Source organism: Pteropus vampyrus, unplaced genomic scaffold, assembly GCF_000151845.1.
Source record: "Pteropus vampyrus isolate Shadow unplaced genomic scaffold, Pvam_2.0 Scaffold195, whole genome shotgun sequence".
Lineage (NCBI taxonomy): Eukaryota > Metazoa > Chordata > Mammalia > Chiroptera > Pteropodidae > Pteropus > Pteropus vampyrus.
In genome coordinates this window covers 1586395-1600917 of record NW_011888976.1, presented here as the reverse complement: position 1 = coordinate 1600917, position 14523 = coordinate 1586395, and the positions used below count along the sequence as shown (strand labels likewise).

Sequence of the window (14523 nt, the reverse complement as noted above, 5' to 3'; positions counted from 1 at the left end):
ATAAAGTCTAAAACTCGATTCCTCAGTTACGCTAGCTGCATTTCAGCCACAAGTGACTAACGGTTACTAAATTGGACTGTGCAGGGAAAAACATGGCACTGTCACAGGATACTGCTGGGCTAAGAGTTTGGCATCTGCCCACCTGCCTTTGTAATGCCTTTGCAATTCCAGGTGACATTCTCACAGCTGGGCAACTCTTCTCAGCTGTTGCCAGGCACCATCTGTCACCTTATCTATGACAACTAAATTTCACCTGGGCAGCATTGTATTTTTTTTTTATTTACACATAGTAAAATGGATGTTTTATGAAATACAATTCCATGAGTTTATACATGTACAAATGTATAATTAAATATACATTTGTGTATCCACAACCACAACCAGCATAAAGAACAGTTCCATCATCCCAAAAAATTCCCTAGCACTGCCCCTTTGTAGTCAAACCTTCCCCCAAAACTCCTGGCAACCACTGATCTGGCAGCTTTTTAAAAAACTCAGATTCCTGGCCTTCCCCTGGAAATCCCACTTAAGCAGGTCTAGGGTGAGGCTCAGAATCTCCTCCCACTCCATCTCCCATCCAAGAATGTTCCTCAGGTGATTCTGGTATTCAGCCAGGTTTGGGAACCTCTGGGGTAAATGCCGAATCCCAGTTTAATGATCTGCACATCACTCTGGTATCTAGTCTTGCTCTATTCCCACCCCCATGAGTTGCTGTGTTGCACATGGCAGATGTCCATCTCAGGCTGGGGCTCAGAAGGCAGGGCAAGCCCGACTGCCGGGGGCACAGGCAGCCTAAGAACTTTGTGGCTCTGGTTTCTGGCAGAGAGAGGCCTCTCCGAGTCACGTGGCCTCCCATCCTAATCCTTTCCTGGCTCTTTGTGTCATGGACTCCTCGTCTGGAAAAAAAAAGGAACTACATCAGAAATAATCGCCTACCTCCAAGGCTCACTGGGAAATGATGATTTAGATAACAGGTTCAAAGGCACTGAGCAGCCAGGTACCCTGTCCCGGACATATCATCACCACACAGCGTTGCCTCTGGATATAACTCTCCTCACCCTGTTTACTTGACGAATGTAGGAGATCAGGACTCAAATTACAATAAAAATGCAGCCTTAAAAAAATCCTAAATTCACAATCCCAAGGGCAAGGGAACAACTGCCATTTTTAAAGGGGAATTCGGAAGAGTCAGCATCATCCCAGAAAACGTCTTCTGCTCAGAGAGTAAACAATTACGAAGAGGATCAACACTTGAGTTTAGCCATTCTCCACTTCCCCCCTTGCTCCTGTTCTGCTGAGGATTCCTGGAAAACACTGAAAAGTTTATGATCAAAGGGAAAGTATGGCCAACACAAGAAATGCTATCATTTAACATCACATGTTTATTTAGCCCCACCATGCCAGAGAGAAGATTGTTTGAAAGGGAGAGAATGCCTGCTTAATCAAGTAAAAATGCATTCATTACTATGCTATTCAACTCAGCTTTCCTGAAATCAGACACTTTTGCCCCTAGACCATAAGATTGAAGCGATTTGAAATGAAAATATTTCCTGTCCACTGCTTGCCAGTTTCTAGCCCCAGAGTGATATAACAGATGACATCCAGTACAATAAATGCTTTTATTAACCATAAATTTGAGACTGCTTTAGGGATTTGAAGTGTTGGGTTTCATGCTGAAAAAATGTAATGTTATCCACAGACCATCAGTGAGTAACAAAAACAGAGGCACAGGTTATGCTACTTTGATCAAATTATGGCCAAAAAAAATTGTCTTTGCATTTAAAAGAGTAGTTGCATTCAGGGCATATCTTGTAGGAGCACCACAATAGTTTAATCATATGTCTTGGAGAGTTTAATGGAAATTCATCCTGAGTGTGGATTTATAGAACCAGCAGCTTCTGTTAAACAAAAAGGAAATTGAAAAGTGTTATGGAGCTATGTGAGTTGAGAAATTCAAATACCAAAATGGGATCCCTAAGTCAGGGTTTCTCACCTCAGCGCTATTGACATAATGGGTGAGATAATTCTTTATTGGGGAGGGCCAACTTGTACACTGTAGGATGTTTAGCAGTATCTGTGGCCCCTACCCATTAAATGCCAGTAACATCTTCCCCTTCTCAGTTGTGACAACCAAAAATGTCTCTAGAGTGCCCAAATCACCCCCAATTGAGAACTATTGTTCTAAGTCAAATTTGAGGCCATTTAGTAAAGGTTGCCTGATTTCTCTTTATCCAAAGACAATGTCAGAGCCTGAGGGTCTCAGAGTCCCAGCCCTCTGCCTCAGTACTGCCACCCCTGCCCCCATACATAAATGCTTAAGCTCTTAGTGATTTCTGAAATCAAAGGCATTCTGTGCTTCCACCAAAACTGAGAGGGACAGAGCCATGGAAACAAGAACTTTCTCTCCCGTGACCAGAGCAAACCAGACGAAGCAAAGGCAACATGCACCCCCTCCCGAGGCCCACCCTGGCCCAGCCTTTGTGTTGGGCGTGCATTCCAACACAGGAGCCCGGCCCACTGGGCTGGGCTGCACCACATCCCTGCCAGCATCCAGAGTGCTGCTTTCTGGCCTTTCACTGTCAGGCTGGAGGGGACAGGGAACTCAGTGCCAGAAAAGAAAATGAAAAGCAAAGCTGAACCTCTGTGGTCCATTCTCTGGATGCTGAATGTCCCACTATTACATCTCGGCATGACATTTCACGGCCAGCAGGGGAGGAGGCCAGGTCCTGAAAGCTGAACAAACGGCAGGCACGCAGGCCAGCCTGTGCCCTTGCAGTCTCCCTAGACTTATGAATAAAAGATGGAGGTTTTGTCTCTGTCGTTTCCCTGGTACCCTGTAAGAATAACAACTTGTCGCTTTTTGATGCTTTAACTTACTTTGAAAAATAATCAATATTAACTTTACATGTCTTGGCCCTTAATTCTGGGGTAGGGACAAATAAAAGAAAGAAAAGCCATGTAATTAGGTAGAAGATAGTAATTCAAGCTAAACTAATGAAACTGTCTGTAAGAGACTCTAATAAAATAATTTAGGCAATACGCAATCACAGAACTAAAAGGCTGGAAGCTGACTTTGAGGACATGTTTTGAGTGAAGTGGCCTTTACGGGAAATAAAGTTCAATGTTTTCTTAGCACAAAGGAAAGGAATAGCTGAATTTTGGTGTGAGGAAGCATTCAACCGTAAACCTGCCCCCCGCCAAACAGAGGTTTTAATAAGAACTCATTCCCAGTCGCTCAGGGCGACATCTACCACTGTTTGCAACAAGCCTGTGTGAATAGCGAAAGCCTTAAGCATTCTTGAGACGCAGTACTCCTAATTTTGAGAGAGCATAGTTGATTTCAAATAGTCTTTAAAGAAAGAGATTATATTACAAGATAGCACAAATGACACCCTGCACTTTCTTTGGACCTTCGATAAAGGAAAAGGGAAACCTGAGTGTAAAGCATCAAGGTTTACATTAAACTAAATGAGGTTAGAACATTAGCAAGGTCTCTGTGTGCTAAAACTGCACCTATATTTTTTACCTATAGATACCTTAAATACAACAATATCGCAAAATCATAACTTTCAGAGGGATCTTGCCGAAATCTTTAACTTGACCCTAATCATGAGAAAACAATCAGAAATCCAAATTGTGGGTCTACCTATACAAGTGACCTTGACTCTTCAGAATGCATATATTATAAAGGACCAAAAAGAACAAGTGAAGGAACTGTTCTAAAGGAGACTAAAGAGACAGGTCATCTAAAAATAATGAGTGATCCTTGTCTGAATCCTAGAATGGGATTCAGAAAGAAACCATGTAGGACATTTGGAGGACAATCGAGGTACATGTGGCAAAATGTTAAGAACCTGTGACTCTAGGCAAAGCAGAAATAGGTGTTCATTTTGCTGTTCTTTCAACTTTCCCATAAGCTTGAAAATTTTCAGAATACAAAATATGGGAGAGACAGAACAGTACAAAGAAGCCCCAGATATGAGTGACTGCCCACCTGCTGGTTTGGATGGGTGCTGGGCAGCAACAACTTCATCTTCCTCTTTAGTTTCAGAAAATGTGTGCCCCAAAATATTACAACAATATTTTTAAAAGAAAATTATATAAAATCTTAATATAGAATAGATCCAGGATAAAAACAAATTTGAAAAACATGATAGCATGACTTATTCACTTAACTGGACAGTGGTGGCTGGCATTTAAGACATTCGTGTTTTTCTGCTTTTAAAAAAGTCACAGGTCCCTTTAAAATCCCCTTTATGCCTCTGCCTAAAACTCTTCTGCAATTTCTCATTCTTTCTCCTCTTATCTAAATTCCTACCAATGAAAACGTTTTAGAATGGCTCTTTAAAACTTTCCTGCCTTCCATCCGAATGCTCCCCCATTATCCACCCCATCCTTTTTTCTTTAATGAAATAAAAGCAAAGATTACACTAGTCTTGACCAACTCAAAAACTATGCACTTAAAAAAGTGTGGCCTTTTAGGTAGAAGGAAGAAAGTTCGGTAGATGGGAAATCTGCTCAAGTGAAAAGATATTGGGTAGAATTTCTGACTCTCGAGGACTTCAAAACCCAGGGAGGAGAACAATGAGAGAAGCGGCCTTTTGAGCAACCTGGGTGACCATCACCTTGGACACAGAGGACACTGGGAACTCACCACTCTCACCACCCCGAAGCAGTCTTCAGACAGCACAACCAGATGTTACATTTTCTCTGCCTGATTTTGGTAAAATTCCATGACCTCTTTCTCAAATTAAAAAGGCAATGCTATTTTCTTAAACCACAGGAGCTATCTTTAGTGAAGCCATCTAAGGATTTCATTAATTCATAGCCAGCCAACCAGGACTTTTCCCACAGTCTCCCACAAAAAAGCCCGGGAAGTCACTGATTGCTTGGCTGGATCTGAATATGAGCAGAGGTAAGATCAGAAATATCTAGTTCCTCCCACAGGGAGGCAAGGAATGAAAATCAAAGCCGAGCAAAAACTCATTACCACAGCTGGCCAGCAAACCCACGGCCCCGGAAAGAAGGCAAAGAGCATCTTTGATTCTGGATGGACCGTCTAGTGACTTCGGAAAATGAAATGCATTCATAATCAGAGGAGAATGAAACAAAATGAGACCTGTACCCTCTGTTAAAGAGACAAAGTTCATACCAACTGAGGGTTGCTGCTGAGGGCGGGTGGGGCGGGGGGAGGTCATTTCATTTCCACTGTTTCATAAAGCCCAAAACCAAGATGCTTAGTTAGTACTGAGCAGTAACCTTTTACATTTTTTCTCATCCACCAGTATAACCCGGATAATCCAAATATACTCTCTTCAAGCAACTGACACTTTGCAAAGTGTGGTTCCCATCCAATACCACCCCCAGTCACCACCTCCATTATTCCCTGGGAGCCCATCTTGAAGGCAGCAGTTGGCCGGTATGGGGCACACAGTGCCAAAAATTTGTGGCGTGAATGATTAAGTGGAACATATTTTTATGCTACTCTCAGTACCTAAGGCCACATGATGTGCCAATGTCAAGACGACGTAAGTACAGAATTTCAGAGGAAATTTTTATTACAATTGCTTGACTTACGTGTCACCTCCTTGGAGAGGCCACCCGAGATCATCCGCTTGTGCAGCCATTGCTCTCATCACCCCGTTCTAATTTCCTGCAGAGCACTTAGTCATTGAAGAAACATGTAGAGAGAACCTACTATGTGCTTAACACTGATCTCGTGCCGCAGCAGGGAACAAAACAAATAGAGGCCCTGCCCTCATGGAGCTGACACTGCAATGGGGGACACACATGGACAGATAAAAAAAAAAAAAAACTATCTTATGTTTGTCTCATGGTGAAAAGTTCTGTGGAGAAAAATAAAGTGAGGGGAAAAAAAATAGAGAGCAGCAGGTTGCTATTTTAAATAGGGTGGTCAGGTCTGGTATTTTGTTATCTTATTCGTCTCCCCTACACAATCTCAGCTCCCTAAATCAGGCCTAGCACACAGAAAGGACCAAATGCTCGCTGAATGAAGGAATGGTCACTGGGGATTGTTCTTATCAAGCCATCCACCTGCCGGAGAAACTTTCCAAGCCTCACCATTCCTGGCAGGCAAAATCAAGGTGCCTTATTATCCAGTACCAACCTACATCTTCAACCTTCCTGTCCCCACATCCTCCAATGAGCCACCCTCCTCTAGTTTTACTCACACATTTCTTTCCGCCCAAACTGTCACCCCACCTCTGGTTCCACTCACAGAGAGGCCCTATTCAACATTCCCTCAGTGAGACCTGCCTTTTTCAGCCATCCCAATCCCTTCCTCTAAGCCTCCTCTAAACCATCCAAATTTTCTTCTTCATAAACAAATCAAATTTTTGCTGCTTCTTCACTGCATCACTGCAGACGGCTAGATGCATTCTCACTAAATCTAGAAGCACGATGGGTGGAATCTGATTTTACTAAATGCGGGCCTCGTGGCACAGGTGAAATTCACATGGGGAGCCCGGGGGGGCGGGGCGGGGGAGTGTGTGGAGAGGCCTCACAGAGAAAGGTGGGTTTCCACCAAAGCAGGGGAAACTGAGGCAGGGCAAGAAGACAGAGTTACTGAGAACCAATTGAGAAACGGACTAAAAAGCGAGAGTTGCAAAGGTGGGCACCAGGCAGCACCTGAGGCACTAGCTCGCCATTACTACAGAACGACACCATGACTTGACACAGAGTAGCTGCTCAAAAAACCATTCTTTGCCTCTTTGCTCCAAATAAGTCTTTTTGAACTTCAGATATTGAGCAGTTACAATAAATCCTAACTGTGTGAGTGCCTATGCCCCACCCAGAGCAAATGAGCCCACTGCAGAAGAAGTAAACTGTCACTCAACAGGGACCACGTTAGCTGACTGCTCCTGCATCTGGTCTGGATTGCATTGCATTTTCCTCAGATAAAAGGAGGTCCGGTTCAGGAGAGGAGAAACCAGAAATCACCTGGACAGAAGAAAATCACAAAAAAATTTCTAAACCATATGGCCTGTCTCGGGAAAATGTGCCTCTTCGTTCCAAGGAAACCCTCCCTCTATTCCCAAGAACCCTCCCACTCTTGTGTAAAACTGTCCATCTCAGAACAGAAGTCCGGGGCCATAGCCAGCATTTTTTAAAGGGTTACCATTCAATTGGGGGTGAAGGGGCGCTATAAAACTGACAAATCAGAACACTTGGAAAAATTCATAGTTTTTAAGAGAATAAAGTACTTTTCAAATCTAAAAAAGTTATTTTAAAGTCTAATCCCTTATGATTTCAAAAGGATTCGTTTGAAGTACTCATTTAAATGTGTGAAATGTAAATATCCGTCTGAACATTTTAATTAATACTATTAATTTCCATTCCCTTTTCAAAGCTGCTGCTTCAATTTTATATGCCATTTCTGATAAGTTCAAGCAACATTCCCTACAATGTAGTAATTTTCATGAAAAGCCTCATGATTAATGTCTATTAGATTTGGAATGAAAAAACATGCAATAAAATTACAATTTGTTGAACTTCCAACAATTCTCGCCATCTACTGCCCTTTCAACTCTTAAAGTACCAGACTTATGCAAATAAGACATTTTACCATTAGGCTAACTATAAAACAAATGCTTCTTGAAAGTGCACAGTAGAGGTAGTTTTCATTGATGCTATTAAATCAGACAATTTATAGGCCAACTTCCGTTTTAGAAGAGAATTACATGTGTGTTCACATCACATCTTTATTTTGTCATCCACCCAGTGATTTGTTGAGGACAGCTGGTACCTATTAAGTCCCCCCTTTAAATGTTGTAGCCTTAATTAGCTACATCCACCTTCCCCCAACATTTCCGAATGAGGAACCAAAGAAAAGAGAAGCCGTTTCTATCGTGGATACTTTGAACAACGGAGCTGTAAATGTTAAAATAACAGTCTCCACTGGAGACTAACTAGTTATTTTTTAGGCCCCTTCACAAAAACAAGATATAGGTGGAGTTTAAATTTTCATTTTTTTTTTTTTTTTTTACTTAGGTAATGTTTTAATTGTTCAATTTTTAGTTTCCTGCCTGGTGTTATTAATTAAACCTTCTTTTAAGATACTGCTTGGGAAAGGATGAGGGCCAGTCTCTCCAGAGATACTCTTGGTATTATTTAAGCTACAAACTTCTTACTTGGACTTCTGAGCACATGAGACCAAGCAGACAGAATCTCCAAGAATAAGCCGAGTATGTCTACTGTGCTCTTCCCAGACACTGAAGAGTTTCCAACTCACACAATGAGAAATTCAGTTAATCAAATCGCTTTAATCTGCCATATGCAGATAAGACGCACACTGCTTTGGTTACAATTTAGGTTTCCCTTCTTTTTAAAAAAAAAAAAAAAAAGTACCCATTTATGCATTCAGGACTTCAATTGTGAATGATGTCAATTTTGAGCAAGATAAGGAGCCCCCTCAAGGATTCCCCCTTATATTTGGTTTCTTCTTAGAGGCTTGCCCCAGATTTAATCTGCAGTAAGACTATCTATTTCAATAGGATGTAATCACTCCTGGGCTTGTGTCTTTTCAATCAGCCAGTGGCCCTGCCGAGTTTAGAGTGGCAGAGAGGAAGTGGCCTGTGGTTAAACAGAGGAAATACCAAGGCATTTTAATAGAGCAAATAGTCTCTTTACTTCCCACCGGGAAGCGCTTCAAAGGCCCAGGGCCCTGGAGGAGACAATGTGTTGCAGAGCCATCAGTCACCTAATCGTGTGTCAGGCTCATTGAGAACAACCCAGCAGCCAACACAAACACTGCCCAGGACATTGCCTCCCACTGGCCGGGCAAGCCAGGCTGCCTGGAGATGGGGCCCATAGCACCAGCACAGACAGCCCCACTGGGCTTGCTGAATGCAGGAGACTCTCCAAATCTAGGAGACATACAACATGGAAAAGGTCTCAGCTGCCAGGCTGTTGTGGCAGAAGAGAGGTCTGCTCCAAGGGCACTGCCCCAATCCCAGCCTGTGAATCTTCTGGGAGTGCCTAAGCCCTTGACTCAGCTCATACTCTTACAAACTGAGGTGGCGGGGGCAAGCTTCCAGAAGCCTAAAACCTCATCTGCCAGAGGCAGACACAAGAGGCAGTGAGGGGGAATGGAAGAGACAATTAATTGTTGATAGGGTGGTCCCAGCAGCAGCAGACATCTTCTGGGGCACTGTATGTGAAAAGTTTAGGGACCCATGGGGGGAAAGGGGGTTCAAATGCTTAAAAAGAGTTCAAAAAACCAACACATCTTAGGCAAAATGAAGCATGAAAAATACTCAACTTAAAATAAAGACTTAAAAAAAGCATTAGCAGTTCTTTCCTTTGTAGAGAAGCTGTTTGTCAGGTTTGAACTGCTGAGAATATGATTTGGATGCTACCCTACTCTTTCCTGAGACTATTTTCCAGACAAGCCCAGCTGTTCTGGGGAGGAACCCAGTGGAAGCATCAGGTCTCCTTCACTCCTGGCCTCCTCTTTAACCTCAGGCCAGAGGCATCCATCCACCCGCACTAGGTGCCCTGCCCAGCTGGCTCCCCAGGTACCCCCTCAGCAGCCTGACCCCCTTCATTGGCCAGGGCTCTTACAGTCTCCACTTTCCTAAGTCCAGTGAAGTAATTTAAAGTCAAACTCTGATTTTAAATGTTTAGAATGTGGCTTCCCTCCCCCTTCTTCTGATCACGGAAGCCTGTCTCCCAAAGCAATGGCTCTCATCTTTGAGAGAGCATCAGAGGAACTTGTTAAAATGCCAATACCTGGGCCCCATCTCACTCCTATTCTGGTCCCATTAGCCTTGAATCTGCATTTTAACAAGCTCCAAGGCAATCCTGATAATACTGGAAGCCGGTGGATTCACACTGAGAAATCTTGTTTGAAAGGAAATGGTGCCACAGCCCATACTTAGTTGCTGGTCACATTCACCTAACTGTATCCCCAAGTTAATAACTAGCACAATGCCCCAGGCACTGCAGGGGCTCCAGGGTCAGGTGGGGAAAGGAGAGCTGCTCAAGAGAGATGGACATGGGCCAGGAGGATTCCCAATTAATTCTGCAAAACAGGCTGGAAGAAAAGCTGCATTTCTTATAAAAATATCTCTCTGAAAAACGTGTCAACCAGGACTGAGCCATTTTTAGCCAAGAATTTTGTAAGGGACACAAGTGCATGTATAACACGGATGACATGGCCACAGACAGGCTGACCAGATGCAGGCTTGGGAGCCATAAGCTACAAGTGAATGAAAATGCATCCAATTCAGAATCAAATAAACATGCCTGGGCCCACAGCCAAGGAGAGTTCTTGCATTGGACTTTTATCAGGGACCTAAATTTTAACCAGCTGGAACTTCTTCTTTTCCAAGTACCACCCTATTCCTTTCTACCTTTTGAGATGAAGTATTTGCCTTAAATGGGAAACTTGCACTTCGCTGTAAAGAAGATGCCAGCATTCTGGCTTCCTGAATTCCTGAAGGAACAGGCATTTTGGAGGTAGAAACTGTGTTTCTGGGATAGCAGACCAGAGAAGGTATACCCCATTTAGTTAGGAAAGCAAGAAATGTTCCTCCTCCTCCACTTCAGGAAAAGCCACTAAACAGAAACCTGTGTAAGTAGATTCCTAATTCTTTGTTCCATAAATAGGCTTCTCAAACAACCAGCAAGACAAGAGGTGGGAAAGAAACCTCAGCACAAGTGATTGATACAAAGTTACCCACCACAAACAAACCCATTCCACTATCAAAAAGCAAGAGTTAAGACCCAGTGACAAAGAGGATGCAAAACCTCCCTTCTGGATGTTTTGCAAATTGTTACTTCTTTGGGAAAACTGTATTTATCACTCAAAGAACAACTTTACCTGGCGAGGGCCCTAAGACATTTTTTAAAAAGTGGCCGAAGAAGTGTGCCCACAACTCAATTCTAAAACACTGGGCTGTGTTCAAGATGGTATCAGTCCCTTAACTGCACCGCTAATAATGGGGAGGTTGTGAAATTTGACCACTTAAACCAGGCTGCTATTCTGAGAGCAGCCCTGAAGGGTGTGTTAGCAGAGCTGCCGAAGGAGGGTTAGCCGGCTGCAGTCAACTTGCAAGTCCTGGAAAATACACATTCCTGCAGGGGCTAGAGTTCCTGGAACAAATGTTCCCTGGAGATCAAGGGAGTCAGCTTCTCTCCAGCTCTAAGATCCTGCCCTTCCTTCAGGGCTCACTCTCTACCCTGCTGTCCCTCTCTCAGGTCCTGACCTGGACCCACAGGAAGTTCACTCCTATTTGTATCACACATAATCGATCCACATTTTTATATGTTCATATAGTCCCAACTAGACTATAAGCAACCTCAGAACTGAGACCAACATCTACAAGCTGAACATCCACTATCTGGTAGGAAACTCATACATGAATCAAATATCCAAGTCACTGTACACCAGTATTTACTGGCCAGTCCTCTGACAGAGCAACTTCTGGAGGAAGTTACCTAGGGAGGTGGGAGCAGGGAAGGCTTTCCCTGGAAGTAATGCTAGAGCTCAGAGGGGGTGCTGAGGTGTAAAAAAGAAAACACAGACAAGAAGACCACGTGCATAAGCCTGCTATGGAGAGGACACTGGAGCTCGGTGCTCTGATCTCGCCCCACTTTTTAAAATCTATCAATTAATACAGGATTTAGCAGGATGGCTGCAGTGTCTAATTGGGTTCCGCCAAGGTTTACAGGGCTCCAGGCACGGAGGCTACCAAGATGAGGTTAAGTAACTGCCTAAAGAAACTAGTCTGAAGACACAGATGTGAATACTGCCAATGTAGTCTGGTGAGAACCAAAGTGCAAAAACCTGCATGAGAAGATGATGCAAGGACAATGGCATTCCTGAGGAGGCGTCAACTGAGCTGAGTCTTAGGCCAAGCAGGGGGTTCTCAGGGGAAGAAAAGGCATCCCAGGAGCAGGGAAAACCATGCCTCGCAGCATAAAGGGCACAGGAATTACAGAGCAAAGTGAGAGGGGCAGGGTCTCAGGCTAGAAAGATGGATATGCTAGGCCGGTAGGCAAGATGGGTCAGGGAAAGCTGGTAGCTCCATCAGAAGCACCGAAGGCAAGTTCAAGACAGAAGGAGCCATGTATGAGACTGGGAAGAGCCTGGGAGATGGCCCAGAGGATTCCATGCTCCTTCAAGAAGAGGATGCAGATGACCCAAGGAAAGGACTGGTGGAGCCAAGGTAGGAGCTGTTGAGGACCTCCAACTAGAAGACGGAAGAGAGGAGGTGCGCATGAATGTGAAGCCACTGGGCTGCCATTAATTCTGTACAGGTGCAAGTTTAGGGGAGAACATATTACCATAGGCAAAGAGAACAAAACCACTCGGCTTGGCTCCTTTGAGGTGTTACTATACTCATCACATTAAAATTTCATAAGCTTTGTGTACTGACACATGAAGCCACCTAGGCAAAACCACCAAAACTTGCAAAAAACAACAAATTGAACTGATTTACCTATGCCATCATATGAAAACCCAAAATAAAATAAATGCCTGTGATGCTGTTACAGTTATTCAAAAGCCAACCCATCAGTCTAGATCCAAAAACTTTAGGAGGATCAATAAGTCGACATGAGATAGCCTCAAGGAAAACTTTCTGATCTAAAAACTGGGGAAAACTTGGTATCTATTTATTTAAAAAAAAAAAAAAACATTATAATAGTGATACTTTCCTAAAATGGGAGAGAGTAAGAAAACGTCATGTTTTTCTTGGATAGGAAGGTTATATTCACTATGGAGTTGGTGGGAGGGTGTGTTGTAGCTGTCTACCCGGCAACTTTTGGGTTTGAAGACATCCTAGCTGCCTGGCTCATACTTGGTTTTCCATACTTTCTCAGAATATGACAAAAGTGAGCTGGAGGCACCAGCCTGTGCCCCTAAAGGGGTGTCAGGCTTTGACTGTGCTGAGGACGCTGGGAGCACCCCAGAGGAGGTGGGTCAACATTACTCTAAGCAAATTGTCCCATATCCCATCCCTCAGGGCAACAGTGCTGGGAAAAGTATGTAATCCCCATTTACTCCCATTTTTCAGGTGAAGAAACTGAGGCTCATAGCTGCCCAGGAGCAGAGCCAATCTCATGTCCGTGGCTGCCTGAAAGCAAAGTCCATGACCTCTACACGTGAGTGTCCTGACGCCAGCTGGCCCCCTCGGCTTCTGTGGGAGGTAGGGGCCAGAGAGATGCAGTCTCCAGGTCCTGGGGTCGCCCAAGGCCAGAATCCCTGGTAAGGACCCGGGACGGCAGTGTTCTGACGCACTCAACCCCTCACCCCATGCCCCACCGTCTGGACAGCATCAAAGGAGCGCTCCGTTACGGGGAGAGGACTCCAAGCACACGGCGGAAGTCTGTACACTTCGCAGAGACCAGTGTGGTCTCCGGCACCTGACCGAGGTGATAAATTCTTGCCTTCCTTTGGCCGTGAAAAATATCCTCAATTCAAGTTGGGGCAGAGGGCGGGAGATCATTCGTGAGACCATCTGGAGATGAAGGGGTGAACGGGGTACAAAATTTCCCAGCAAGTCAGGAGTCCGGGGTCGAGTGAAAGTGGGGGTAAGATGGCCCGGCCTAGAAGGAACAAAGCGGCCCCGAGATGGGGGATGCATCCCTCCCCTGCGCTCCGGGTCACCTCCCTGGTAGCCCTGAGATTCTGCAGAGCTCTGGGGGAAGACTCCCACTCCCGCTCCAAAGCGCCCCGGATCCGAACAACTTGGAGGATCCCAGAAACGGGGCGCGCAGCCCCGAGGCAGAGGAGGTCCTGGGCGGGGAACAAAAGGTGGGGCGTCCTCTTTCCACTCGCCGCCGGACGCCCCTCTCGCCCGTCCTCTGGGAGCCGGACCCCGGCTTGTGGCCGCGCCTCATTAACAACACAAAGCCGGGGGTCCGGCGGCCCCTTTTATCCCCGCGGGGGCTGGCAGACGCGCGCCCGGGGAAGGAGGGAGGAAGGTCTGGAGCCGCGGAGATCCCAGCCGGACCCGAGACTCCGCAAAGCAATCAAGTTGGCGCGAGCTCGGACGCCCACGAGCACCTGTGCGCGCCGCGTCTGCCGCGCCTTTGGGGACGGCGAGAAGCTGGCCGTCCTCTCCTTACCCTCCAGCCACAGGTGTCGGCGCCCCCCCGCGCTCTGCTGGAGCCACCCGCGGCCACGGCCAGCTGCGAGCCGTTGAGACAGGCGTTGACCGTGAAGAAGACGGAGCAGAGCTGCAGCCACGGGGCCATGTCCGTGCGCTCGCCTAGCCCGGCCCTGCTCTGCACCCCGGCAGCCAGCCGCGAGCCAACCCCGAGTGGGCGGTGGCGCCGGCGGCCGCAGAGCGGGCCGCACCACCGAGCATGCGCCTCAGGCCCGCGCCCCGCCTCTTCTCGTCGGGCCCCGCCCCCAGACGCGACGCCCTGGCTCTGGCCCCGCCCCTCTAGCCTGGTCCTCTTTCTTGGCCCCGCCCCGCCTTCTAGGCCACCTCCCCGTGGCCACGCCCGAGTAACCGCTGAGAAGTCGGCAGCAGCAGTTTTTTTCCCCTTACC

General features: G+C 45.9%; 1 protein-coding gene across 1 annotated transcript in view; it reads right to left on the bottom strand.

Annotated features, from left to right (window-relative positions):
- The window catches only part of IL17RD (interleukin 17 receptor D), a 62210-nt gene extending 47888 nt beyond the window's left edge, over positions 1 to 14322 (bottom strand). Inside the window, exon 1 of the mRNA XM_011371797.2 lies at positions 14095 to 14322. Coding sequence (XP_011370099.1) covers positions 14095 to 14223 — 129 coding nt within the window. The 5' untranslated portion in view covers positions 14224 to 14322. The remainder of the gene's footprint in view (positions 1 to 14094) is intronic.
- Between the last annotated feature and the right edge of the window lie 201 nt (positions 14323 to 14523).